Genomic DNA, 27,021 nt, shown 5'->3' with positions numbered 1-27,021 from the left:
ACAACCATTGCGCATATTTCCACAAGCCCCAACCTTAACAACAGGTTATACAAAAATAATTTCACCATTAATACAATCACGAAACTATACCTGTTTGTAAAAACACACACATTAAAATATTTTGGCACTTACACTCAGTACTTGCACTTGCCTACTTAATTAATAAGTTATTGTGTACTGTTGACGACAGAAGGCTTTGGAATATTTTTATATAATACATTAGTCAGTATTTTTTTGTATTGTGTGTGGCCGTTGCTCCGTAGAGTTTTTTAAAACTTTACTGATTTTAGGCCATAGTTACAAATAGAGAATAATTCGGGAGATAAGTGTTAAACTAAAAACTTGTACAATTTGCAATCAGGCATTGACCCCGCACATAGAATTAAATGATCTATCAAAAGCGACGCACTTCAATGCAGAAATCCCTATAAAAAAACGCCAAATATTCCGCCCACGTCAATAATATATTTTTTTATACGAGCACAGTAAAGTGACCTCATTGCACCTGATAGTAAGTAGAGTGGGGTCCAATAGAATGTCGACTGACGAGAGATGATTACCCCTCGTCACAATTTTGCCGACCTGTTGGAACCGGATATACACAGGCTGATCCCAGAACGCGACAAACTTACGTAGGCCACTAAGACGGATTTTAACACACTCAATGCTTAATAATATCAGCCCTGTATTATATACTTGCCCACTTCTGAGCACGGGCCTCCTCTACTACTGAGAGGGATTAGGTCTTAGTCCACCACGCTGGCCTAGTGCGGATTGGTAGACTTCACACACCTTCGAAATTCCTATAGAGAACTTCTCAGATGTGCAGGTTTCCTCACGATGTTTTCCTTCACCGTTACAGCGAACGATAAATTCACAAAGAATATACACATGATTTTTAGAAAAGTCAGAGGTGTGTGCCCTTGGGATTTGAACCTGCGGACATTCGTCTTGGCAGTCCGTTCCACACCCAACTAGGCTATCGCCGCTTCAAATTTCAGTTAATGCTTAGCAGAAATAATATTTTGTCGTCGCCAGTACCCGGCCGCCGGCGCCTGTCGCAAGCGACACCGCCGGCGGCAAGGCAGCTGCCGGTCAGTGAACACCACGCGGAACAACTGATCGCAATCTGCCTCACGTATCGTTTTCGCAATCGGTAAGCCATTTTTCTTGCGAATTGAAGTGTTCTGATAACGGATGATGTATGAGTGTTTGGTTCTAGACTACTGGCAGGAGGCTATTTTAGTTATGAGTGGTGGTAGAGCTTTACTGCGAGGTGCTTCAGACTACTGCATACATTTGCGGTACAAACTAACAGTCAACGAATCTAAGGATCTTCTTACTCGATTCACTATTCCCCTTCCTCTCTTTTTTATCCCTGACGCAAAAATCCGCATGTGTATTTGTGTATATATGGCCGTCTGTGGTATTATAGCTCCTAAAACAAATTAATTTAATTTTTTCCTTTTTTACACTGTTTGTCTAGTGATCTTACACAATTCCCTATTCGCTTTTCCTCTATTTTTGACCCCTGATGCAATAATTTGTTTGTGTATATGTGTCCGTCATCATAGCTCCCAAACAAAGGGATTTATTTTGATGCGTTTTTTAACTATGTCGATTACACAGTAATTAAATTTTAAAATCAATAATAAAAACATCACATCAAGTTACACCAACATTATTCAAGCGGTTACAACTATCCAGGAGGTACAAACAAACCACACTCAAATAAGCTAATTGGCCCACAATAGCAAAACAAGATTGTTTATGAAGAAACAGATCCACGGTACCATTTCAAAACATTGCCCAACGTGGCCCACGGCAAGGCATCGCGCATGGTCAGATACCACAGGTCTTTGCGATTGAGAAAGCTATTTACCTACTTGATGTTTGTTTTCCTTGTAAGTCTATTACTAAATGCCGTAGACTTCGTACTATATTATTACTAAAGTACTGACGCTATCTGTACGTTTACTACAACTATTTAGTTTAACTATTAGAAACAACAATCTCACAAAACAATCCACTCATTAGAATATGTAGTTCAGGAATGCAAGCAGCGGCACGTGACAAAAGGAAAATTGTTGTCAAGCCAGCTTTACTGAGAACGTCAGCAATTCCTGGAGAGTCATGGGTACATTTAAAAGAGTAGTGATTAGGTAACGGTTAATGGATCTGGGGAGTGTCTACCGCCGTATCAGCCGCCCCTAAAGTCTGGGACCTCCGGACTTTAGGGGCCCCTCTTGACCCATATCTCTCTCTATCTCTGGTTAGCCCCTCATATGTGAGGATCGTAGTCAGCATCAGGGTTTCATCTGGAGCGGTACATATCTACATTACATTAAATGGTCGCCCAAAAATTCATACTGCCTTAAAAGACTACCTACGAAAGTATAAAAGTTTATAAAGGGCCTCTTTATGGCACTATAACTTACGCTTCTGGATGGGTTTGATACACGGCCTGTAAAGAACGCTGTGGTGAACAACAAAGCTTTGTCTATCCATTGACAAATGACGAAGGCTGATGATAGGGTTATTTGAGCTGGACTTCCACATAACTTCAGACGACTCAGGGAAGGTGTAGTGCATAAAATATCATTGCAATATAGAATAACACGAGTTGGTTGCACACGTGTTATATAACAGTGTGGCAATGTTAGTTCATGTTAAGTTATCCAATACGTTGCACAAGCTTTTCGCTCAACATCAACGGCTGATCAGTTTCTAAACGTTGGTTCATCTGAGGCTGAGTTGTTTGCTGGTGGTAGGATATATTTTATATCCGCCCGGATAGCGATCACTGAACACAAGACGTTTAAAACCCACCATAGTGGCCCACGTAAGTGTGTCGCGTTCCGGGATCAGCCTGTGTATATCCGGTTCCAACAGGCCGGCATAATTATATCGACTGCCGCGGGAAAATCTATTGTCAGTCGTCATTCTATTGGACCCCACTTCAGTTACCATCAGGTGTAGTAAGGTCACATTGCAGAGCCCGTATGAAAAAAAGGCTGCTAAAATATACTTTAATCTTTTCACCGATAAAAGAGGAAGGTTTTAATGCTGTCTATAAACTTGATAAACCCATAGGCGGGGAATTGAATTATATTTTAACGCGTGTTTTTAAAAACCTACCATTACACTTTCAAAATAAATCATTTTTTCAGACGTGACCGTGGTAGGAGGCGTTTATAAATCTAACTAAAGTTTATGATGTTCAGACACTATATTCAATGTTTAATGGAGAGCTGTCAAACAGAGTATCTATTGATAAATAAATAGCCTACAGTTACCATGAGAAGATAATATAATAATTAATATTTCCAATCAGATTAAACCGCCATCGGAATTTGTACCAAAACTTCCAAATAATATTTTTAAATCAGATATTTTTTCTCCCTGTCAAAAGCCAGTGCTGCACTATAAATCAATCATTATCGATAATCGATTACAGCATAACGACAGCCATTAAACATTTGCGATGTTATCGCTCATTGTGTGTAATCTTTAATGTTCAACGATTAATAATATATTATTTATTAGTGCATACAGCCTAGAGGATAGGTCTGACGTGATATAAAATGTCAGTTTTGTTTTAACACCGCTAGACTGGTTTGAGGCGATGATTTCTTTTCGCTGTCCAACCCTATTATGTAATAGTGTTGTGATGTGTGCCATTAATGTCAGGTACAGGTCAGTAGGTTGAAGAGTTTACATTGAAAATAAAACAAGACTTTGAATATAAAGATAAAGCTGATAATAGTGTATCAACTTTAATTTATAAAAAAATACTGCAAATATTTTTATTTATCAAGGCAGAATACGCGGTACTCAAGCTAAAAAAAACAAAGCAATGAGCACGTTTAAAAATCGAACACCACTATCAGAAGATCGTGTCCAGTTACCAGTTGCCCAATTCACACCAACACAAAGTTTCCACTACATTTGCAGTGAACGTATATAGTTCAAGAGCAGTGTGGCAACACTCGAATTTTGCATGTCACAAATACCAACATATCTTTACTATTGAAATACACCTTAACACAACCACTTAAGGATTAAATTCGAATATTATATGTACTAAAGTTGTAAGTCGTTGTTGAAATGAGCAAAATTAATTTTGCGGATGACTTGAATCTTAATTATGAAGTGTTAGTAGAGATAATTGATTGTGATTGATCGTGCTGGTAGTTTTATTTTTAGGAACGGTAGCCTACGGCCGGATTATGTCTAAGGATATGAGTAGGCAGTAACCGATATTTAAGTGCACTTATCGATCGTGATGTGATGTGGGCATAGAATAAAAATGTATCCTTTTTTATTGCATTTTTTTATGGCAATACTAAATGGATGCTAATGATCAGCAATTTTAAATGGACTTAGATTAGTTTTGTTCGTATTCTTTTTAATTCTTTCGTGTAGCATATCTATAGGTCATTTCGTGCACGAAGAGGCGCCGCACCACTTTTCGAGCGGGGGTAAGGGGACTGACCCAAGCCTCAGCTTCGTCGTGTGTGTACACTCATGGTGTATACTGAAAGCAATTAGGAAAAAAAGTAGGGCGCGTCTTTGTGGATGAAGTGGATAAAATTATCTATAACGTCAATGAGGCTTAACACACGACACTTTTTCAAGCATGTTCTAGAAAGCATTTAATATAAACCTCCTTTGATCAATCCAGTATGATGAAATAGAACTAGAAAATACACTGAAAACCTTTGTCACCGTCCAACCAAAAGCCTCCCGATCCCAAACTCATACCTGTCATATTCTCCTTTACCCCTTCTACTTTACAAAATCTGCCAAATTCCTAAAACAAGTTTAAAAGTTGAAATTCTGTGACGCGTGTTGCGCCGACTCTATCATTATTTATGAGTTCGATAGAGGAAGGTGGGAAAAAAATATATAAATATGTACTAATGTAATCAGTTTCCACTTTCTCATGTTTTTCCTCTTTACCTTCTAGACCCTATGAAACCTGATCATCCTCAGTATTTATATTAAATACTATATCATTTTAATACATCCCCAATTGTTCGTAAATCTCCTATATTTCTGCATTGATTAATCTAAAATTCAATACGCATTCGACCTTCTGTTATTTTTAGCATGTAAGAACTGTATTTGAATTGCATTTGGTTGAAGATAAGTAATTGTAATACAATTTAGGTATATTCATGACAACTTTAATTGCTTTTTATTAGGGAAGGGTTACAAAAAATTATTACATTATTTTAATAATAAAGATGTGTAAGTTGAAGAAAAAATGTGTACTGGGTAAAAAAAAAATTAAAAATCTGTTCTATCCAAGACAGGAGTCTTGGATAGAACAGATTTTTAATTTTTTTTTGCAAGGAAGCAAGGATGCTTGTCTTGGTAGATTGCATTGTCTGTTTTGACGAAGTCAAGTAAGGTAGTAAGTAGTATGCAACCACTTTTTTTTTATGCAACTCCTACAATACTTTTTGTTATTAATTGTTTAATACAACCTATTGGCTAATGGTATCACTACATATGCGCTATGAATCTGACAGTTACTTCCGCAACGTCTGCGCGGCGCCTTATATCGCAATTAAGGTGCTTTATCCGCTAAATATAATATCGATCTAAATTTCATGTCGTTTTACCTCCTAGACTCAAATATGATTTGTTTTAGGTAGTTTGTGAGTTTATAGCATTCAAACAGGCTGACAGATTCAGCGGAGGAGACGATTTAAAAAAAAAAATTTTTTTCACTATGAACAACTCTGTCATCCTTAATCGTTGCGTAACTTCAATCGCTTACGCAGTGTACGTAATAGAAACTCTCAAAAGGAACACATTTTCCCGTTTTTACAATATTTTCGTTGCTACTCTGGTCCTATAGGTCATAGCGTGATGTTATAGCCTACAGCCTTCCTCAAGTAAGGCAACACTAAAAGAGTTTTCAATACGAACTAATAATTCCTGAGATAAGCGCTTTCAAACAAACAAACTCTTCAGCTTTGTACTACGAGTATAATAGTATTGATAGAGTAAAATAATTTTAATAGCAAAATAAACATGTAAACTTACAAATAGCAAGTCCTTAAGTACTAAGATAAGCCTTTCCGACGGGCGCAGCGGTACCTATGCCGCGAGCATTTTACGCAAATCTTGTGGGTAATTAAAGACTTTTATGCAAATTTAAACGCATATTTAACTACAATATTAATGTGTGTAATTCTGAATGCGTGTTAAGGCTGTATGCACGGAATCTTTGGTTGCTAGGTTGGTATAATTATAAATTGTTCGAGAATCAATATCCTAATACCACACATAAGAAAATACGTCGTATGCCTAATATTGTTAACTGTGTGTGTGTTTTTTTTATTTTTGGTGTTTATATGTGTTTGTAGAAAATAAATGGTTTAAATAGAAAATGGTGTTAAATTCTATTCCCTTTCTGTCCCAAAACGTCGATGTTCAACAAACATTCCACAACTAATTTTAATAGGAACTTGTAGATTTGGCCTACGCACATTGAAATCTCTGAGTTTAGTAGAGTTGGCAGATGAGTCGCTGCAGAGTAAGATCACTGGTAGAAAACGTAGATGCCTTAATAAAAATAATCCACTGCTGAGAACGGACCTCCTATACTACTAAAATGCTTTAAGTATTACTCAACCACGCTGGCCTGGTATGAGTTGGAAGACTTCAAATACCTTTGAAATTCTTAAAGAAAACTTCTCAGGCATACAGGTTTCCTCACGATGTTTTCCTTCGCCATTAAAGTAAGCGGTAATACACGCATAACTTTAAGAAAGAGGTATGTGCCTTTAGGTTTTGAACCTACGGAAATTTGTTACAGCAATCTATTTCACTCTCGACTAAACCATCGCCGCTATGAAAATGCCCTACATACTTTTAAAATAAAAATGAATCTCTTAGCTCTACCGTAATCAACACGTAAATTCCCGCCTTTATTCAATTTACCCCACGTTTGTAGCGCCTCAAAACACATAACATAAAATATGCCATGTGAACAAGCCCTAAAGTTTAAAATAACTAATTTATTATCGCATTCTCAACTAGTTAACATATTTGAAGCGGCTGTAATTAAACCAAATGTACAAAGATAATATTTCGTACAATGGTGCCGCCTGTTGCGAATGGAGGTTGATCATTAATTTGCTCGACTTAATGCAATGTTTAATACGTTTTCATAGTTTACCGCATACCTTTAAACAACCTTTAAATGCCTTTTTTTTCCGGCAAAAAGGAGTTGTAGAACCGTCACTTGGGGGGTAAGTGGAATGGTTATGTTGGTGTCACAGGTCTGACGGCCCAATGTCGACACTCGGGAGTATAGCATCGAGTGAGCATTGGACCGAGTCCCTAACCCCTGTATACCTCTCATCGGCATACCAACAAACCCGTGGCCTTGTTCGGCGCAAATTGAACCCGGGGTATCTTATAACCTTGAAATGCCTGCTTTTCACATGACATTTTTAATGTCATTTTTGCAACATTATAAATAACATCGGACGTTGTAAAAGTGAGCCAGCAAAATGATACTGAGGATCTCTTCTTCACATTCAGAGAAATATATCTTGTACGCAATATTTTTCGACGTCACCTACATTTCATACAGGCTTATTGAAATATTAAACGGCCTCAGTTCTATGCAAGTATTAAAAGCATATTAAGTAACTTATTTATTGTTATTAAACTTGATCATAATCAGGTCGACTGTTCTGATTTGGATCAGTCTGATGACTCCAAATAAGGACTGCTGAACGGATGTATATATTAAATTGTTATTCAAATACCTTATCAATTCTTAATTTTGTTTTGACATGTGTTGCCAGCCGTTTCCTTTGAATAACTAAGAATCAAATTCGCGAACCTATTTATCATAACTTTTTGCATAATTTAAATAATTGAACAGGATGTTCTGTAATAACGGAATATATTCATGGTCATATCTATGTGCAATTTAAGTTTTATGAACTCAAGCGTATGACAATTTACTGGTCACATCCGCACTATAAGAATCGTTAAATTCAAATGTCACTCGAGGTAATGGGAAAAGATATCTGACCTTCCCACTGCTAGAATTTTTGAATTAAGAATAAAATAATTCATAGCATTTTTGAGTCAAACTGCTCAGTATTCTTTATTCAAGATTTTTTCCAAATTCAATATTGTGACAGGTACCGATTTCAAAAGAATTTACCGCTATATTCATACTGTATATATATTTCCACCTAGAAATCATAATTAATATTCAACACAGGAATCAATAAAACCCATTGTTCCTTTTAAATACATGACACTCGTAATATAAAAAAAATATTTCTTGAATATTGTATCAATTCGAAGAACTTAAAAAACTATGCACCCAATACCAATATATTATATTGTAATGTCAATTTGCGAACTTCCTTTGCTAAATAAATAAGGAAATACGCTAATCGGTCCACAGATTGCAGATAAATCATAAAAAATACATCGAATTGAAAACGTCCATATTTTTGGAAGTCGATTAAAAAAAGAAAAATGTTCCTTCGTCCCAACAACTTTTTAAACAAACTATTTTCATGACGTGATGTAAACTTCTCTGATATCCTTACTCTTAACTTATAACATATGTCTGCAATACAATATCATGATTCCAAGACATATTCCCACAGTCCTTCAGCATCATTAGCATCCATCGGTTGAATACATTTAATTCGCATATCAAATCGTGAATGGCTGCTGTTGACATGCGATGGTCAAGCGTGAAATAACGCGTGACTTCGCACAATAAAAATAATACTTCTAAAATTGATTTTTTTAAGTCCATTAAAAAGTCTGTGGGTGTGTAGTTAGTATTATGCAAGTCTGTGCTGTCCGTCTGTATAAAAATAATCGAAAATAATCGAATCAATTTGGTCCCTAATCCCTACTCCTTACTTTTTATACTGGCAGGCTATTTATTGTTGATTTGAAATTATGGAGGTTTATGGGCTTCCAAGATTACTTATGATCAAGTCCTCGTCTACATACCTAATTTTAAAAAAGTAAGGACTTATGTTAATAATTTGATAATTTTATTTGTTACTACTAGGGGAGGCCTATGTTCAGCAGTGGACAGTTGTAGGCTGATGAGATGAGATGAGATGAGAAGGACTTATGTTATCTTATATTTACGCGAATATTAGCTGTTAAAATAAAATTGTTTACGAATTTTATCGTAGTTTTTATATTATTATTTTTCCCAACGTTTCGAATACTTTACAGCCTTCATGGGCACGGGGGGGGACTTGCATTTACGGAATTTGAACCTGATTGAAAATCTACGGTCTAATGCTAACCAAGCGGTACACACTCTCAAGACCTAAGAGTTTAAAAGACGCACATTGTCAAAACATAAGCGTTAGTAGTACACACACTCTCAAGATCCAAGAGTTAGTAGCACACTCTCAAGACCTACGCAAAGTCAAACATAACAACTAGTGTAGTCTTCAATGAAGATGTCAGTTAATGTCCATTATATTGCAAAATACCGTCATGTTAAATTGTAATTTTATGAACACGATGTACATTTCAATTGCAGAAAGGTAAAGGCTGATGTGTACAAAAAATGTTTCGTAATGCCTTAATGGTCTAGTATGGGAAATATATTAATGATGACAAACTAAGATGTCAGTTCGATTCAGTAGACATGAAGGCCATTTTGAATGCCATCATTAGTGAAAACTCCATCATTTGTCGTCAGTCGACACTCTATCTGAACCCATCTCTGCTAATATAAGCTGCAGTGAGGTCTCTTTCCGTGCCTTTTTAAACGAAACATCAAGATTCTTATAAAAAACGTTCTTACGATGGCTTAAAATTAAAATATCTGCTCTTTACTTTTACATTTCGGCGGATTATAATAAACGATCCCAATCCCTATCTTCGGATTAATCGATAAATGGACCAATCAAAATAAAGAATTTTGACATGCGTACAAATGACTTATTTTGATTGGTTGATTCTAGGGACTGAATATAGCGTTTGACATTAATTAGTTCAGACCGATAGCCTTACTTGTTATAATCAAAAATCGTTGGAAATTGGCAAACATCACTGGCGACAAAGGAAGGATCTGGATTTTGTGAGATTTTTTGATTATGTTTTATTCCTAGCGATGCATAGGTTCTGTAGCGTAATAAAATATATTGCATTTGTAATAATCGTACAACATAACATTTACCAAAGATTAATTGACGTAATAAAACAATATGTTGTAAAGACGTTAAGGTCGTATTGTGAAAAATCACGCATAATATATGAAGATTAACCAAATTTTGTTCGCGGCTTCTTCCCGGAAGAAAACTCATCACGTTAAAATTATATTTAAAACATTAGCATAGCTTTATATTAGATAAAAGGTTTTTAGAAACTTAGTAGAATTTCGAGCTGAAATGTGGTCTAACTCAGTCCTAAAAACTTATTTTTTACAACTGTAGCTGTAAAGAAAAAACACTTTTTTTTACATTGACAGTTCCAACTTTAGAAATTGACAGTTTTATAGCAATATTTCTGGGTAACAGATCAACTTTCCCTAGTATTATAATGCTCTTGGAGGTCAACATTCGACAGCACACGGCAGATACTAATTAATAGGGTTCTGCCGGTATAATTTGGGTACCAAACCCTAAAATAAGGAAAAAACACAAAAATGTCTATGGTTTTGTTAAATAACTGGAGAAAAAAGAAAGTAAACATTTAAAAAACTCACCAGTAAAGACATCTCGGTGTTCTTCGGCATCATTGTGACGTCACCAGGTCTGACCCCAGGGCCACAGTAAGGCAGCGAGGGCCCGCGGTTGGGCACCCGCGGCGGGGGGTCGTGCAGCGCGAGCAGGGCCGCGTGCAGGCGCGCACGCGCAGCTGTGATGCCGCCGGCGCCGCGCACTGCTGCCTCCACCACGTCGCCTACATCTTTCTCCCATCTAGGAGATGAGGTGTGATACGCAGTTGAGGATAGGATAACGTAATGATTATTTTATAGGTGTTTATAGATAATTCATCAACAGCATCGGCCACATGAAGTCCACTGCTGAACATACGTCCTAAAGATTTCCAAACTAAGTCAAAACCAACATTCAACGTAAATATTTATCAAGCGGTATATGGGTAATTTGATCAAAAATTTTAGAGAATTATGAAAAAAATATATATTCAACAACAAAATACTACGAATGTAAATAGAAAGTATTATTATCAAAATATATGACATCAACCAGGTGAGCGTAAAAATTAGTTTAAATTGTTCCTTTAATTTGCTTAATAAAGTATGTAGCGCCGAATCCACAGAGAAGCGAAATGAGGACAGAGGGAAGAACAGAATTAGAACCTGTCCAATACGTCGAAAATGAGTGCATGGAATGCCATAGAATCCAAGAAGCAGATCGTCTTTAATTTATTGTATTGTATTGTGTTTAACACAGTATTGACATTATTTTACTGAGACTGCCTCGGTGGCGTAGTTGTATTGCACGTCCGGTACAATAGCGCTCTGAGGTCCTGGGTTCGAATCCCGGGTCGGGCAAAGTGATATTTGGGTTTTTCTGCTCAGTATCAGCCCGGAGTCTGGAATTTGTGCCCGATATGGCGATAGGCTCGCCCCCTATCACATCATGGACGGAACATACTTGGCGAAAAGTGGGTGCCCTAGTTGCGCCTCTGCATACCCCTTCGGGGATAAAATGCGTGATGTTATGTATGTATGTATGTTGACATTATTTTATAGCAGGACTATGCTAGAATTATGCTTATCCGTCCAAGTATCCATTGACCTTGAAGATATCTTTATGTACTCTGGTTTTACTAAGAGAGTCCTTGAAAATAATCTCTTTTAAATAAATCAAATTATAATAAACTTCATAGTTTACTTACTTGAATTTGGCATTAAATTTTCGACCCAGTGCGCAAATTCATTCATATTAACGTCCTTTGTTGGCAAATATAATTAAACGCGTATGCACTAGAAAAAATATTTATAATATAAATTAACTTTCGGAACTGAGAAAGTTTCGTTAGAAATTATAATTGACCTTCGCATTATAATTATTATAATTTGCTTTATCTGACAAGTAAAATCTTATGACCGTGAATAAATATAATAATCATTATACTGCTCTACTGTGCACGGACTTTCTTCACTAGGTGAACTCAGGCCTACAACCTCTCATTAGTAGTGTAGACTCAGCAATAAAACAGGATATAATACAGGCTGGTATATTACCTGCAGCCTCCCAAGCATGAGCGTATATCCTCCTTGAGACTCCTGGAGAGCGTGCACACAGGGCTGTCCGAGTCGGAGGTGGTGTGAGATCCATCGAGCTTGTCGCTGCCTGAGAGCCGCCGGGCGGGCTCCGCGAAGTTCTTTGGTAAAGGCGAGACGCGACCGTGACTGCCGCCGCCGCTGCCGTAGCCTGGTCGAAATAACATTACATTATGACTTAGGAGACACGCTATACTCAAAAGGAAATTAAGATGTTATGGATTAAAAAACAAATATTTTAGTAATAATAAATATAGATGTTAAGTGAAAAAAGTGTGTTTTGTTTCATTTGCTTAATATCCATATAATGTCATTAAAGGCGTTATGAGTAATATCAAAAGCCCAAGTAAGAGTGACCATCAAGCATTGAATTAGAATGATGATGGTATTTTTGTGCAAACATCAGTTATGTAGGAACAGGTTATTAGTGTCAGCCCAAGTGTTTAATATCCAAGGGACGTCACCTTTGCGCAATAGCCGAACGAATAACCAAGAAATGAATTAAAATTATTGTGGTGTTTTGGTGCAAATCTTAAAAATATAGAAGTAAGTATTTTTTTTGTGGGAGACCGAGGCTAAAACGTGTTAGAGCATTGGAAAAAGTAGACGAAGTTAAAGTAAAGAGAAACACCAAAGGATAACAAACAACGTCCTAACCTAACTGACCTGACGAGGTGGAGGGCGCGCGGCGCGGCGTCCGCTCGGGTTCCACCTCGGGCACCTCCTCTAGCGAATCCACGATGATCACCACCTCCTGTTCCTCCTCCTCCGTGTATAGAGGGTTCGACCTGCAGGCACCAAGGAATATCATCGTCATCATCAGTAACGGCAAGTCTATTGTTGAATATAGGTTTCGCCTAAAAACTTCCGGACCGACCTGTTAGAAGCGGCCTGCGTCCAGTAGGGAATCTGTATAACACTGAAATTTGAACTGAGATAAAGAAGTGTTTCTGCTTTTGGACCTTTTTAAACTGTGCATCAAGGTTTGACTAGGACGGAATGTCTTAAGCAAGTTATGTTTAAATATATACTCTATGTACTACGTAAAATAGAATAAGTAAATTAAAAATTTTAAAGGGGTAAAGACCTCTGAAGGCATGGTATTTTATATGCGCCGTCAGCGCATGTTTTCGATTTTGGATACGCACGCTCTGTACACGTTTTCAACGAACGCATTATTTTGTATGTTTAATAAAAGTTCAACGGTATTCAAGTCCAGTTAATAAATATATTCAAATATAATTGCACATTTTATTCGTAATACAAGTTTTCAACAGTTTCGGCAATCCGTGTGCAAAATCCGGCAATTGACAAATCTTGTTATTTATTGAAACTGCATTTATTTGCATAACCTACTTCTAACGTTGCCCTGACAAATATTTTGATGGAATACTATCATATTTCTCCGTTGTGTGTTTAACATAACATTACCATAATCCTAACTTCCATCACGCAATACATCTAGATCCGTACGGGGCACGCATGCAAAATTTCTTCAAGTCAAAGACCCCACGCCGTCGTGGTTACAAACTTATTATGTCGCTTTTACACCGTAAATTGAACATTACTACCTGGAAAGAAAGGTCATGGGAAAAGTTTGCAGACAGGATTCTCCAGTGACTCAACTCTCCTGGCTATTTCGATGTTTCATTGTTTGAAAATGAGTTCGGCTGCCGAGCAATCCTTTGTTTTCGAAGCTAACAGCTTTCAATAACCAAAAGTCATGACAAAATGTACCATTGTTACCTTGGTTGCAGGAAATTAGTTTTTGCAGGTATCCTGTGCTAAACCTTGAAGTAAAAATGCGAGTCAAGGATGAGTTCTATGAATATGAATTTAATTATGCAGAATATTTACTGCATGAACTACTTTTATAAATGAGGTTACTCTATTCTCGAATTTGCTCACGTGATGAAGTTATCCTTGGAAAACTAAGGAATTTACTTCTGTCTTGATTACTTTTTCTCAAAAAATATATAATTGGAAAGAAATGAGTTATGAAATTCCAATGTTAGCTTTACTACTGCTTATTTCTTAGTAATTTATATTCTTAATGATTTTTATCTTCAACTCGATATTTGCCTTAACATAATATTAGTCTCATTAATATCCACTTCGTTACCTAAGTAGTGGCGGCGGCATTTCATCCAGAGCCCTGAGGGGGTGCAATGCTGGCGGCGCGGGGTGTGCGGGGTGCGCGGGCGGGGCGCGGCCGCCGCACGCGCACCCCGCCGCCTCGCTGCTCTCGCGTCGCACACCACCCTGAAACAACAAATACCAGGTGAAACTTCTTGATGCAATTGTAGCACAACATGAACATATATGAATCACACGGTATAATATACATGCATCAAGGACATATTACATTTGCATTTCGTGAGGTGTGTGTGTCCCTACTTTCTTGAAAAACCACTAACAGATCGTTAGCTCATAGGCGATAGAGAGCTAGAACAGAAGTGATCTAGTAATTTAAGTTAGACTGTCTCCAAGTAATAAATACCATAAGAATATCGAATCAACCGACCAAAGTCGGTTACCCAGGTAATTATAATCAATGTACCCTTGAGTCTACTATAATAATGAAGTCACAAATATGAGCTATCTCATCATCCAAGGTCCGAAGTAAATGCGATCTTGATTAGCCATACAATTATCATCCATATGCAGAATGAGACGTGCTCAACCTCATTGTTTCCATTTCAATCTGATGGATATCTCGCTTTAGGTATCCTTATTTTACCACGGTTTTATATTGTAAAGCGTTTTTCACCTTTGACTTCTCGATATCTCACAGTCTGTAAAGATATGCAACAGTAAACATCTTGTATTTGGTGAGTGTAGCCTTTTATTTTGTGAACTCGAAATTTATGTTACCTATCTTCTACTACTATTTCTTCATAATATTAATAGTTTTAGTTGGCGTTTTAGCATCTAACAACCTGAAATAGTCTGTAACTATTTACATCATTTCTCTGACTTAAGCATTTTCGCTCTACTGGTCTGAGATTTTTATTGCCGTAAAAACTTATCTAGAGTTAGAAAAGGGTTCTTAACTAAGTTGCGAAGTGTTGTGTACATCTAGCAGTGCCGAAGGCGGAAATTTTTCAAAAGGTAACCCGAGGCAAAAACAATTGCCTTAGTCAACATATCGCAACCAATTTAACAACAAAAACTTAAACAAACGTAAATAAACCTAAAAGGGAAGCCGAAAGGAATTTAATTGAAAAAAGGGTTATATGGACGCGTCGCCACTGACATCTAGGAGTTAAATATCCATTATCACGTATAATTGTCGTTGCGTTGTCGGCGACACTTTAGAGACGCAACAATCCGCGACGCCCTCGTTCCACTTGTCAAGATGTACAGTATTATGTAACACTTAGCGAGCTAGACTGTGATAATTGGTAGGAGATGCAATGCTCTATGGACTGAAGAATGATACAATGGTAAACAGAAGTAATACAACGAAATATTGTGGAGCAATTGCCTTTCTCCTGAAGAGCCGAGCAGTTATTGAATTCCTGTCGAACAAAAATCGCCCTTGGCAAAATAATACAGGCCTTAACAACGCGAAATCCTGCATTTAAATCTACTACTGTAATAGCAGCTAACGGTAGATTCAAATCTAAAATATAACATGTCCAATAGTATATTGAAAAATATATTTCTGTTTTTTGGAAATAATTAAGCGTATCCAATAGTAAACGCAAACACTACTCATAAATAGCAACAAACGAAGAACTTTCAGTTATTAAAGCACCGTAACTTATTAAGGTCCTTAATGCCGAAATTATACTACTTGAATTTTATCTAGATACCTAACTAACTAAATTTAATGCATTATGCTAATATGAAAATAAAAATTAAGTAATCAGAGACGAACATAAATCCATTTCGTAGATATTGTTTAAGCATAAAAAATATTTTGATTCATAACAATAAGCTTCTTAGAATAAGTGATCTAATATTTACATTTAGCCGTATAATCAATTAATTTGAATGGAGCGGTACACAATGCGTACTAATTATTGGCTGTAGGCTATTAGTTTTATTTCACGGTAAATATTTTAAGTAAATTGCTTCCATTGTTGTTTCGCAATACACCGGGTTAACGGCAGCCTTTTTATTCTCTAGGCATTGCTTGTGACTTCGCTCGCATGAAGGACTTCCGAGTTTCACTGATTACAAGCCATACTGAAATCTAAATAAATAAAAACGCATTTCCTTCTGTATATAAGAGCTTCACTTGAGAACGGATCGAGCGTTTCGGGTTTCGTTTTTGTTGTATTCGTAATTAAGAGGACAATGTTTGTATGACAGAATCATTTTGAGAAATCAACGGGATAAATTGGAAATAATGCACTATATTTTTCCCAAGCTTATCTCACAAATTGATTGATTTCAATTAAACTTTGTGAATTTGCTGGTTCGCTTATAGTGACGCTATGGTTGATAGCTAAAACTTACCATAAAATGCAGTCTACATAAAAGACGTTGTATGGCCAAACAACTTCCGCTGATAAAAATAAAAAATACGCCATCCTTTTGTCACAAATTCGATTCTATTTCTAACAATATGATTATCATGACCAAGCCCGTCTTTAAACAATTAAACCTCAAGATCAATGGACATTAATTCAGACCGCCAAAATAATGGGTTACCTCATCCATCCTTCACCTTTCAGATTTTATTGGATTTGGAGTTATTTTAATATGCATGTGGTTGAAATGCTGCATAATTTTAATAAATTAATCAATTACATTGTTTTATAGTGCCTATAGATATATAGATAATCATTTAATTGAATTTTAGATACATACTTGCTTAAGGATATAATCGTAGATATCATGGATTTGCTAACAAGGAGTTTCATAGTACGGTGAAAAAAAAAATAGATTAGCGTTGAACGGTATACGATTCCTACCGACTTACCTTTGCAAACTTAAATACGTACAATTAAATAAAGTATCTTAATAGTACAATACAGGGTCGTTTTGACATTGCATATATGAAACCACATACAAGTCTTTAACTTTACTAACAATGTGCCAAAAATCATCCATTAATAACGAATATTTTCCCCGAAAATCACGTCTTTAGTTTTATTTTTTTTCATGACTTTAAAGTTTAGTGCGAATGTGATGTATTCACGAGTCTAGTTTTGACTGTAAGTGTGATAATGCTACTATGACATATTCTCTTAGAGCAGAATTAGTGACCTTAAGGCTTGTAAAAGTATAAAAAAATATTTTTAATATTTATTTTATTCGAAACTTACACTTTTTTATTTTACATCTACGGTTAGAGTTATTTTATATTTAACTAAAGTATTACTAAGGAGACAAGTAAGTATATGGTTTGATTTTGTAACTTAATGTCAAAAGACCCTATACAATACCTCTATACTTAACATTAATAATATTATGAATGTCAGCATCTGTTTCCTAATTTTTAATCCTTACCAACATAGGCTATCTAGTTCCATCTGAGCCTCGTTTATGTCTCGATAAAACCTTTACTCCTTTAAGAATAAAGGTGTGAACTTAGTACCTATATCTATTGTCCAAAGACAACAGCATACTGTTCTATGCATAGATGACCACGTCACGCTACGCAGCACAGGTGTTCTCTTACACGTTAACGTTACAACATACGTTTATGAAATTCGTATTGTGATTGAGTCACAGGGTTGTAGACTTGTAATTAAATACGTTAGAACTTTTAGACACCCTGATCCAGCCTTAGTTACAATCCAGTCTGTAAGATGAGGCCTCCTTGCCGAATTTCGGCCACGGCGGCCAATCTTGACGGAGATCAACCAGCTACGCAGGCGATATTACAGTGCACTAGTGTGTGCGCAATACACAGCTGTACTTATTGTTCCTTCACTCTCATAGTCCGGTGAAACGGCAATCCATGACTGGAGAGAGATTAGGCGCAGGACCAACAGTTGCACGAGCTTACAAGGCAACGAAGTAACAAGACCGTAACTACTATAGGGTTAGGCGATGCAATGTCTTGGGTTGCCAAGGATCCCCGGAACTTAATCAGTGATATTTTTTAAGTCGCCATCTTGTGAAAAATAACGAAGCAACTAATCTATTATAAAGTTTAATTGTGGACCACAGGTTGTCGGGGATAGGCGGTTTTTTGCACTTAGAGCCTCGTTTCCTACGCCACTACAAGATAATAGCGATTTACAGCATATTATAAAACGAAAGACGTTTAGACATTCGAACCTCGGTGAAGTGACACAGAAAACGCTGAATATTATAGATTCTGATGAGATTAGCCATATAGAGACATACATCGATTATGTTCTAGATAAACATAATATAAAGAAGTACACACTGAGTTTTATTCCGGTAAGATCTTTCAACCAGGGCAAGCAAGACCAAACTAGTACTATTAAAACTTAGTTCAAGTACAGACTAAATTAAATGCTGCTCCTCCATTCTACTTTCTTCTCAGCAAACTTCGTGTACTTTATTGAAAAAAAAAAATTGATCTTGATATGAAGATAGCGGTAAATCTGTTTAATATTTTACTTCTTAAATGTTTGAGTCACGTCTCAATCATCTGGTAATCGTTTTGCCGTCGACCTCGATATATCATTGCAACCATCACAAAAGAACAAAACGATTATATTTTTCATTAGCATCTCCATTAATGTTATGTAACTGATATTGGGAACGAAACTTGCTGTTTCGTGCGGATTCTTTTGAGTTCTTATATTAATTAATTATTTTAGAACTTGATGTGCTCTGGACGTATCTGTTTCTTCTGTTACCTGTTTATATGTAGTCGTAGGAGATAACGATAGTATTTCAAACATCTGTATATCGTAAAAAATATTTATTTATTCACTAATACCTAAATATAATGAATATAAAAGTTTGCGAAATTTTTTGGAATATTGTTTAAAAGTAAACGCACAAACTCCTGTTCCCTTTGCTCAGATTTGTTATATAGATGATCCAGGATATTAACATGTATTATTTCAATGATATATTTAATCTTGATCGCGTAGGCGAAGCCGCGAGGGAAACTAGTAAAGAATAAACAAAAGAGCAATCAAACGCTATCTTTAAACCATTACGCCACTCTACTGTTTCAACTAATGGTTATTCGAATTGAAAAGAGAATGATGTGCATTAATAAAAATCGATTCGTTTACTAATCGATAAGTGTAAATCGATCGTGATCTAACTAATTTAATCAGTGCGTGACCGATTTGAAATATTATATTATTAGGCCACTTTGGAAGTATCGAATTAACAGATTCATTTAATCTACCAAATCTTGGAGGGTAATTAACAATTTACGATACAAAATAACTTTATAGGGCCAATATAACTTGTGAAGAAATCGTTAAAGCGTCGTCAGTAGGTGAAGTATGCTCAATGACAGTTATATTTGATACAGTTAATTGAAGAGAAGCGCAATCATTCACATCTGCCCAATGCAAGTAGCAACATTCAATCTTTATATTATAATAACATGGCATTTGACTGTAGTCGATTCCTCAAAAGAAAGCAGTGGTATCCAGACGAACTCTCACATACAAGACAATATAATCTATAATAGTTTTAACAATGTATGTATTTGTATTGTTTTTATTGTGTGGTATTCCTAACGCCTTCTCTAAAATAAATAAACTTAATCCCAAACCTATTTTAGTAAGGTTTTGAGGCATGCCATGCCAAGCTTCGTGTGAAAGGCCTCACACATAAGAATAGCGTTATTTCATAATACTCATAAATGGTGAACAAAGGAATTGTTTCCGTAAATTCTATAGTAAACATTTTAAACATTTCTGTTTATTACATAAAGGCGTCGGTGAGACCGGCACGATAATTTTTGCACGTGATAGAAATTACTAAAGCCATTTTTATTAAGCTAGGGATATTATCTGTGGAAAATTAAATTTCAAATGACAACTTCCGCTTTCAAACGTAGACCTAACTATTTTAGATTTAAAAAATGAACCTTAAAGAACCATACGACAAGTGTAGAGACTAGAATAATGGAGTTTCAGCATTTATCGCCCTTTGTTGTCGCCTGATACGTCTACCTAGACGTTTACCATTCGGTTACCAGTATTAAATTTAATTCCGACATCGTAATAGCCCTGTTTTTCTATCGCTTAGTCTATTACTAACTAAAACAAGGGTTGTAAGGTACTAAATTCAATGGCGAGGTCGAAAATCTGTTTTTCTACCGTAATTCGCTTCTCCACGCCAATGCAGTTAATACTTAACATATTGTCTTATCTCTTTTATCCTTTGGCTATTAACTGAACCCACGTCTGTCATGTTGACATATTGGTTCATTTGTTAATCCTAATTGAATATTTGACTGTTAATCGTTTAAGAATTGATAGTTTACGTGGGCTTTGACGGACATTTAATATTAACGAAATCTCCTTGCCTTGCGATAGCGTATGTGGGAAATAAAAACCTATCTGTAGATATTTAGATTCTCTAAAGTCTGATCTATTTTATATACTTAGTTAACTGTTTAAATTAAACAAATGTTAAGCTAAATATTTTGTTTGTTTATTTCTGCAAATGTGCGAATGTCTCAAACTGTTAGTCCAATTATGAAAAATATTTCACGAAAAGAAATCAATCCTCTGACTCCAGAGTACCTACTACTTTCATTAAGTTTCACTTATGGGAATCAATCTTTCTCAACACCTGAGTACTACTTTCATTAAGATGGATAAAACAAAAAATTAAGTTTAAAGTATTTAAACAAGACTTTGTTGACAAGCCACTGATCCTCCCCCCGAGGCAATTCTTGTGCATTCTGTCTCCACACCGAATGCACGTCCATGCTCCGAGAAACATTTGTCGCGGTCTTAGGCACGCGGTTAAGTGTGTATACCTCATGATTGCCAATTCACATTGAGAGGTATTAGAACATAACATTTCCTGGCCTTCTCCCTTCCTCCCATCCTAAGAGGTTTCCATAACCTTCCCCTACACTTCCTTCTCTGCTATCCCCTCCCAACTTTTCTCCAGGGCCCTGTAGTCGCTAAGCGGGGGATTCCAATCTCCCATTCATAGGAGTCCCCCAATATGGACAGCGAAGTCCGATACCAAAAAAAAATTAAACCCACTGACCCTAGAAACAAATATCCAAACGAAATGTCCATGTACTTGCGAAATTATCAACCTTGCGATTATTTTCGAAGCATTCGCTGCATATGGACGCTCACATTCTTTTGGTGAAAAAATATATTTGCCGAATTAACACGTTTCGTTTACGACTTCATCAGTAATCTGTTAATTACAATTAGGGTATGTTCTTGAAGTCGAAACAAAACAAACATATTAATGCTTAGTGGAGAAATAGACGAAGCATAGTCACTACGCAAACATTCGAAACACCTACAATAATATAAACAGATAAAAAGATTTCTAAAACAAGTCACTTGTTTAATAAACTCCCATAGAACTAGAATATCAAATATGAGTTTCGATCGGTTTTATAAACATACCGACTGTCCTATGTTTTGAATCTCCAGATCTATCATGTTCTATACACAGATTTGTTTAACTTTCCGTTGTTATGAGACGTTGTTTTAGGTAATTTGAATGATTGTTGGATGACCTCTGCCCCTTAATCCTTATTTCTTTATTTTATTTATGCAGAAGAAAAGATAATTAACAACTTACAGTAACGATTCTTCAAAAGTTTATTTTTAACGTCTTAAACTGCAACGCAACGTCATCGATTTTGAGAATTCTTTTGTCTGCTTCTATATTACTTAGTAAGCGCACATTTCTTAAGCTGCTGAACCATTTTCATATAGTTATTACAGGTGGACAGCATATAAATGGATTTGTTTAATGAGAATAGGTTATCGGAAAATTTATCGTCCTTTTAAAGATTCGCAATTTACTTTATTACTTTGGTTAAAATTCTTCTACGGGGACGAAGCTACGGGCAATAAGCTATAATCACATACGTTTAAAAAAAATCTGTTATTACCTTACATAGACACTTCGTTTTATAAGCCTATTGATTTAACTAACTATATTTGATAACAGCCAAAGGCAAAGCTTATATTAAACGTTCATATAAGTATAGATTACGTAGATTATCCTAACTAATCTATTATTATCCTATAAATAGCATCCATATACAGCGGCCAGAGATATTATCTAGCCTAAGCCGCGGCTTGCGAAATCGTCAGTACTTAGAGATTACGGCAAGGCCGGCGAAAATTATGTGGAGAATTAGCTATTTGGATTAGAATGCTGTAAAACTGAGATAATCTGTGTAGTGCACGTGGTAAGCTCTGGCGGTCGATATATAGATTTGAAAATGGAAAGCGACTAATTGCACCCGCGTGAAGGAGTTGGGGATAAAAGTCCCGCTATATGTGTCCCGGGATAAAAAGTAGCCTTTAACCTACCCAAGGTCTTAAACTATCTCCATACCAAATTTCACAAAAATCTGTTCAGTAAATTTTGCAAAAATCGATAACATACAGACAGACAGAAAAGGGAACTTTGTTTCATAATATGTTTAGATTAGGATTGAGAAATGCTTAAACATCCTTCTTTCTTGTATCGTCACCTGTTTTATCAACGCGTCTTTTTAATTAACCGTTTAATAATGATGGCTACACGGTACATTTTGATTCCAGTAAGCCAATAGAACATTTCAGTGGAGCGACGATAGGCTAGTTGGGTGTGGAACAGACTGCCCAGACGAATGTCCGCACAGATCTTCAAGGTACACACCTCTGCCTTTTCTTAAAATTATGTGCGTATTCTTTGCGAATTATCGCTTGCTTTAACGGTGAAGAATAAGATAGTAAGGAAACCTGCATACCTAGAAGTTCTCTATAGGAATTTTGAGGGTGTGTGAAGTCTACCAATCCACACTAGGTCGGCGTGGTGGACTAAAGCCTAATCCGTCTCAGTAGTGAGGCCCATGTCCAACAGTGGAACGGTATATAATACAGGGCTGATATTATTTATTATTATAAGCCAACTGATAAATCTTTACCAGCATTGTTTTGTTAAATAACGTAGGTCTGAATCTCTCAGTTCGCTAGCGATTATAATCAGCGCATCCGACGCAGCAAGCGGACCGCGTCTTCGGTCAAACAATATTAAAATTGTTTCGTAACATAATTAACCATTCATAATGGGAGAAACTTTCTTTGTATTTCACTCAGTTAATTGTAGTTTACGGTTGTTTACGACCTGTGGACAGGGGCGATTCATTACATTATTCTTGGAAACACACGCTAAATTCAATAATTTTCATCTTAATATACCTACACTAGTATTTAGGCGGAAATTTTTGTGAATTAAAAAAAACAATATGCCTAAAAAGTATAGTAGTACTTACGATTTTGACTTCAAAAAATTGAGGATTCTTGTATGACATATATTCCGACAAGATTGTTACGTAGCCGACCTTACAATTAAGGCTAGTTCAAATCTATAATATAAATTTGAAGAGTTTGTTTAGCATTAATATCAGGAACTATTAAACTGATTTTAAATTTGTTTCGCTAATAGGAAGCTACGTTGCTCCTGAGTGCTATAAACTACATTTTAGTCCGCAAAAACCAACTCACGCGGGCGGAGTCGCAGACAAAAGCTGGTGTTCAATAATCCTAATTGAATGGTCCCACTGATGAGCTTAGCTGATAGATATCCTCCACTATTGAAAGAACGACCAGCACTTTAGTCTACCACTCTGACCCTTATGATTTGGTAGGCATTAGGTAGTTACAATCAGGAATGGGTCCATTCCCTGAATGGACCCGTTTAGCCAAAGATCGAGTGTCATGGAAATCCTTAGAGAAGGCCTTTGTCGTAGGATAAGCTGTTGCAAAAAAGAAACCGATTGCCGATATTAAGTAATAATATTGTCAAAAATAGTTAGATAAACAAGTAATAAGTTATAAGATACCTACTATAATTAGCAGTAACAGCAATAGAGGCTTATTTATTTTTATTTATTAGGTAGTAACATATAGAGATTCTTATGAACAATTCTGGGGTATACAAATTTTCTTACAACATTTACATTCACTATTAAATATACTTATAATAATATCAGCCCTATATTATATACTGTCCCACCGTTGGGCATGGGCCTCCTCTACTACTAAGCGGGATTAAGCCTTAGTCCACCACGCTGTTAAATATACTTCGTACTGCAAAATCTCGAGGAACTCCAACATTGGAGGATAGTCTGTTGTTATAAAGAATCCCTGTCAATATGGTTTACAGGAGTTGCAATGGCAGGGTATTCTCGGCTGCCGTTAAAACAAGCGACAATCCCACTAGTTATTATAAATGCGTTATTTTAATACTGAGATGTTTTAACATTTATTAGAAATTTACGTAAATTATTCAATTTATATTCATCTATAAATGATTCATGAAACTTTCAATTACATACAGTTTAAGTTCATCTATCTCTTAATTTTATTTGTCTTTGGTTTAGATATAATATAGGGAAGTAGACCCTTCTTTCAAACAAATTTGTTGGTTAAAGTAACATGTTCCCCAAAGCTCACCAAGATTAGTTGCCATATCATTTTGAAGGTTAATAACTTATAAGTTTTATGTCGTTGTATTACGAAATACAAGAGACTTTGGTTTAATCATCCAGATACGAAATATTTGCCGATAACACAATAATTGCGGAATAATTAAGGGATTGAACCTAGGGTTTTCCATTTCGCATATATACAGCTGAATTACATAGTACACCACGGAATCTGCAATATTTACACTTCTACGAATTAATACCAAAAAATCTCGACTAAGTTAGTAATATCTTCAATTATGAAGGCGTAATCTGAAATCTTTCCATCATTAACTAAGGTCCTTTCTCTCAACACCCATGAAGGATCTGCGAAGAACTATTTTTTTTAGATTTGTAGTAAGTTCTTGAATAAATTAGATACTTACCTATCGATTTACCTTTAATACTTTAATTGAAATTTTGAACATTATTATATTATTCACATTAAAAGTAACTTACAAATTTTTGTCATGTAATAAAATACTTACTTTTCCACAGATGATGTCTCGGTGTGCAATAGTTCACGAAATTCGCACATCACTGTACACATAGACAAAGCACGTTCTACACATTTTTAAAATTAAAACCAAACCAAAACAATGAAATTACACATAAACCACTCAATAAAATTTTACAAATTGGCGGGAAATTTCAAAATACAGATTAAAAAATGAGCACGACTGTAACTTATAAATGTATTCTTTTTTTAAATTTGTGTCACTGTTTTATCTTATTAATGTGTGCGGGACATGTCACATAATACGGGTGTTTGCGTAACCGCGCCGCGTGCTCGCAGACCAAGCGAACTGCAGAAACTGAAAGTGTGCTTTTGAGACGATGAGTTGATGTCTGAGAATACGCCTGCGGATATAGATGCGGTTACTTTTTTGAACACTGATGCTATGGCAGGTAATTATGGAAAATATCTACCCATACTTATATACAATAATTAACATTTACTTTTAACGATTATGTTCATATATGACAATATAAATCAAATCGCTCGGTACGGGTTAAATACCGCTTACTACTCTAAAATATAACCAATTAAAGTGTAAAACGGTATTGAGTCTCTAAGTATTCATTCCTCTAATATCGATTTAGTTTTTCTTTTTTTTGTGCCATAGGTTTGTGCGGATATCCGCGCCTGTCCCATCACTATTGTACCCCTCCGATGGCGGTGTTAAGTAATGTTTCCACTAATCCCCATTTCTTGAGCGCATCTGCCGGTTTTTGTGCCCACTAATGATGCTGATGAGCGATTTGTTGAAACATCCGACGCCTTGGTATTCCGCAACGTGTTGTCATTATGGTTTACACACGTTATTTTTTATAAGAGTTACGCACATAATGAAGTAGGTTATAACTTATATGAGTAGGTAAAGATATAACAAACGATCTTCTGCATTTTTATCTTTTCTTAGACAACTTATATTTCAAACGTAAGTAATTTTGGAACATTATTTTAATAATCAATTTTAAATTTATTAAGTGTGAGAGAGGGCCGCTCTATTATACATTTTTGCCAAAAAACCTTTTATTTTTCAATTTTAAATATGTATTATAAAACAAAAGGCTAAAGTAATCTACTGTGATAATCCTAGTACGGCTCAAGGTATCTCCATAGATGAAGGAACCTTCTCATACATATGCGCATTCGAGTAATTTATTTCCCATGTTGATGTAAACATTAACGTTTTTGTTCCCGCGCTGCATGCATCTCACGGATATGCCATTCAATTGTTTTCGAATTGCCGTACATAACTGTATTCTCTCGGATATTTAAAATAATTTACAAAATGTGTTTTTTTGTTTTATTTATGTGTGTATAGAAAAATAAATGGTTTAAGTAAATGGTAAGAAAAAAACAAAATTATAATCTGAACTCGTTCAAGACAGGATTAGTTCGAAAGCTTTATGTATTTTTCTAAAAAAAACAAATTATGGTCAAAGTTGAGCATTTAGGTTTAACTTCCGTGGTCTTATATAGGTTTTCGAATCCAGCAGAGTCGACAAAGTAATCAATCTCAAACTACCACTGGCCCAGCTAAAAGAGAAGTAACGAATATATTTTTTAATCGGACGTATAATATTTGGAAGACAATAGATCAATTTTGTACTTTAGTTGATACCTTTTGCTGCTTATGTATGTAAAATTTTTGTTTCTTTC

General features: G+C 35.8%; 1 protein-coding gene across 2 annotated transcripts in view; it reads right to left on the bottom strand.

Moving 5' to 3' along the window:
- LOC115448015 overlaps positions 1-25,659 on the bottom strand; it is a 47,310-nt gene extending 21,651 nt beyond the window's left edge. Inside the window, exons 1-5 of one of the 2 annotated variants that reach the window (XM_030175317.2) lie at positions 25,340-25,659; positions 14,406-14,545; positions 12,941-13,071; positions 12,245-12,434; positions 10,736-10,949 (exon numbers count right to left, since the gene is read on the bottom strand). In XM_030175317.2, the coding sequence (XP_030031177.2) occupies positions 10,736-10,949; positions 12,245-12,434; positions 12,941-13,071; positions 14,406-14,425 (555 nt within the window). In that variant the 5' untranslated portion in view covers positions 14,426-14,545; positions 25,340-25,659. The remainder of the gene's footprint in view (positions 1-10,735; positions 10,950-12,244; positions 12,435-12,940; positions 13,072-14,405; positions 14,546-25,339) is intronic. The other variant, XM_030175318.2, reaches the window with a different exon arrangement.
- Between the last annotated feature and the right edge of the window lie 1,362 nt (positions 25,660-27,021).

This window comes from Manduca sexta, chromosome 16 (genome assembly GCF_014839805.1).
Source record: "Manduca sexta isolate Smith_Timp_Sample1 chromosome 16, JHU_Msex_v1.0, whole genome shotgun sequence".
Classification (NCBI taxonomy): Eukaryota; Metazoa; Arthropoda; class Insecta; order Lepidoptera; family Sphingidae; genus Manduca; species Manduca sexta.
The sequence above is the reverse complement of the archived record's forward strand: the minus strand, read 5'-3'. Positions and strand labels throughout refer to the sequence as shown.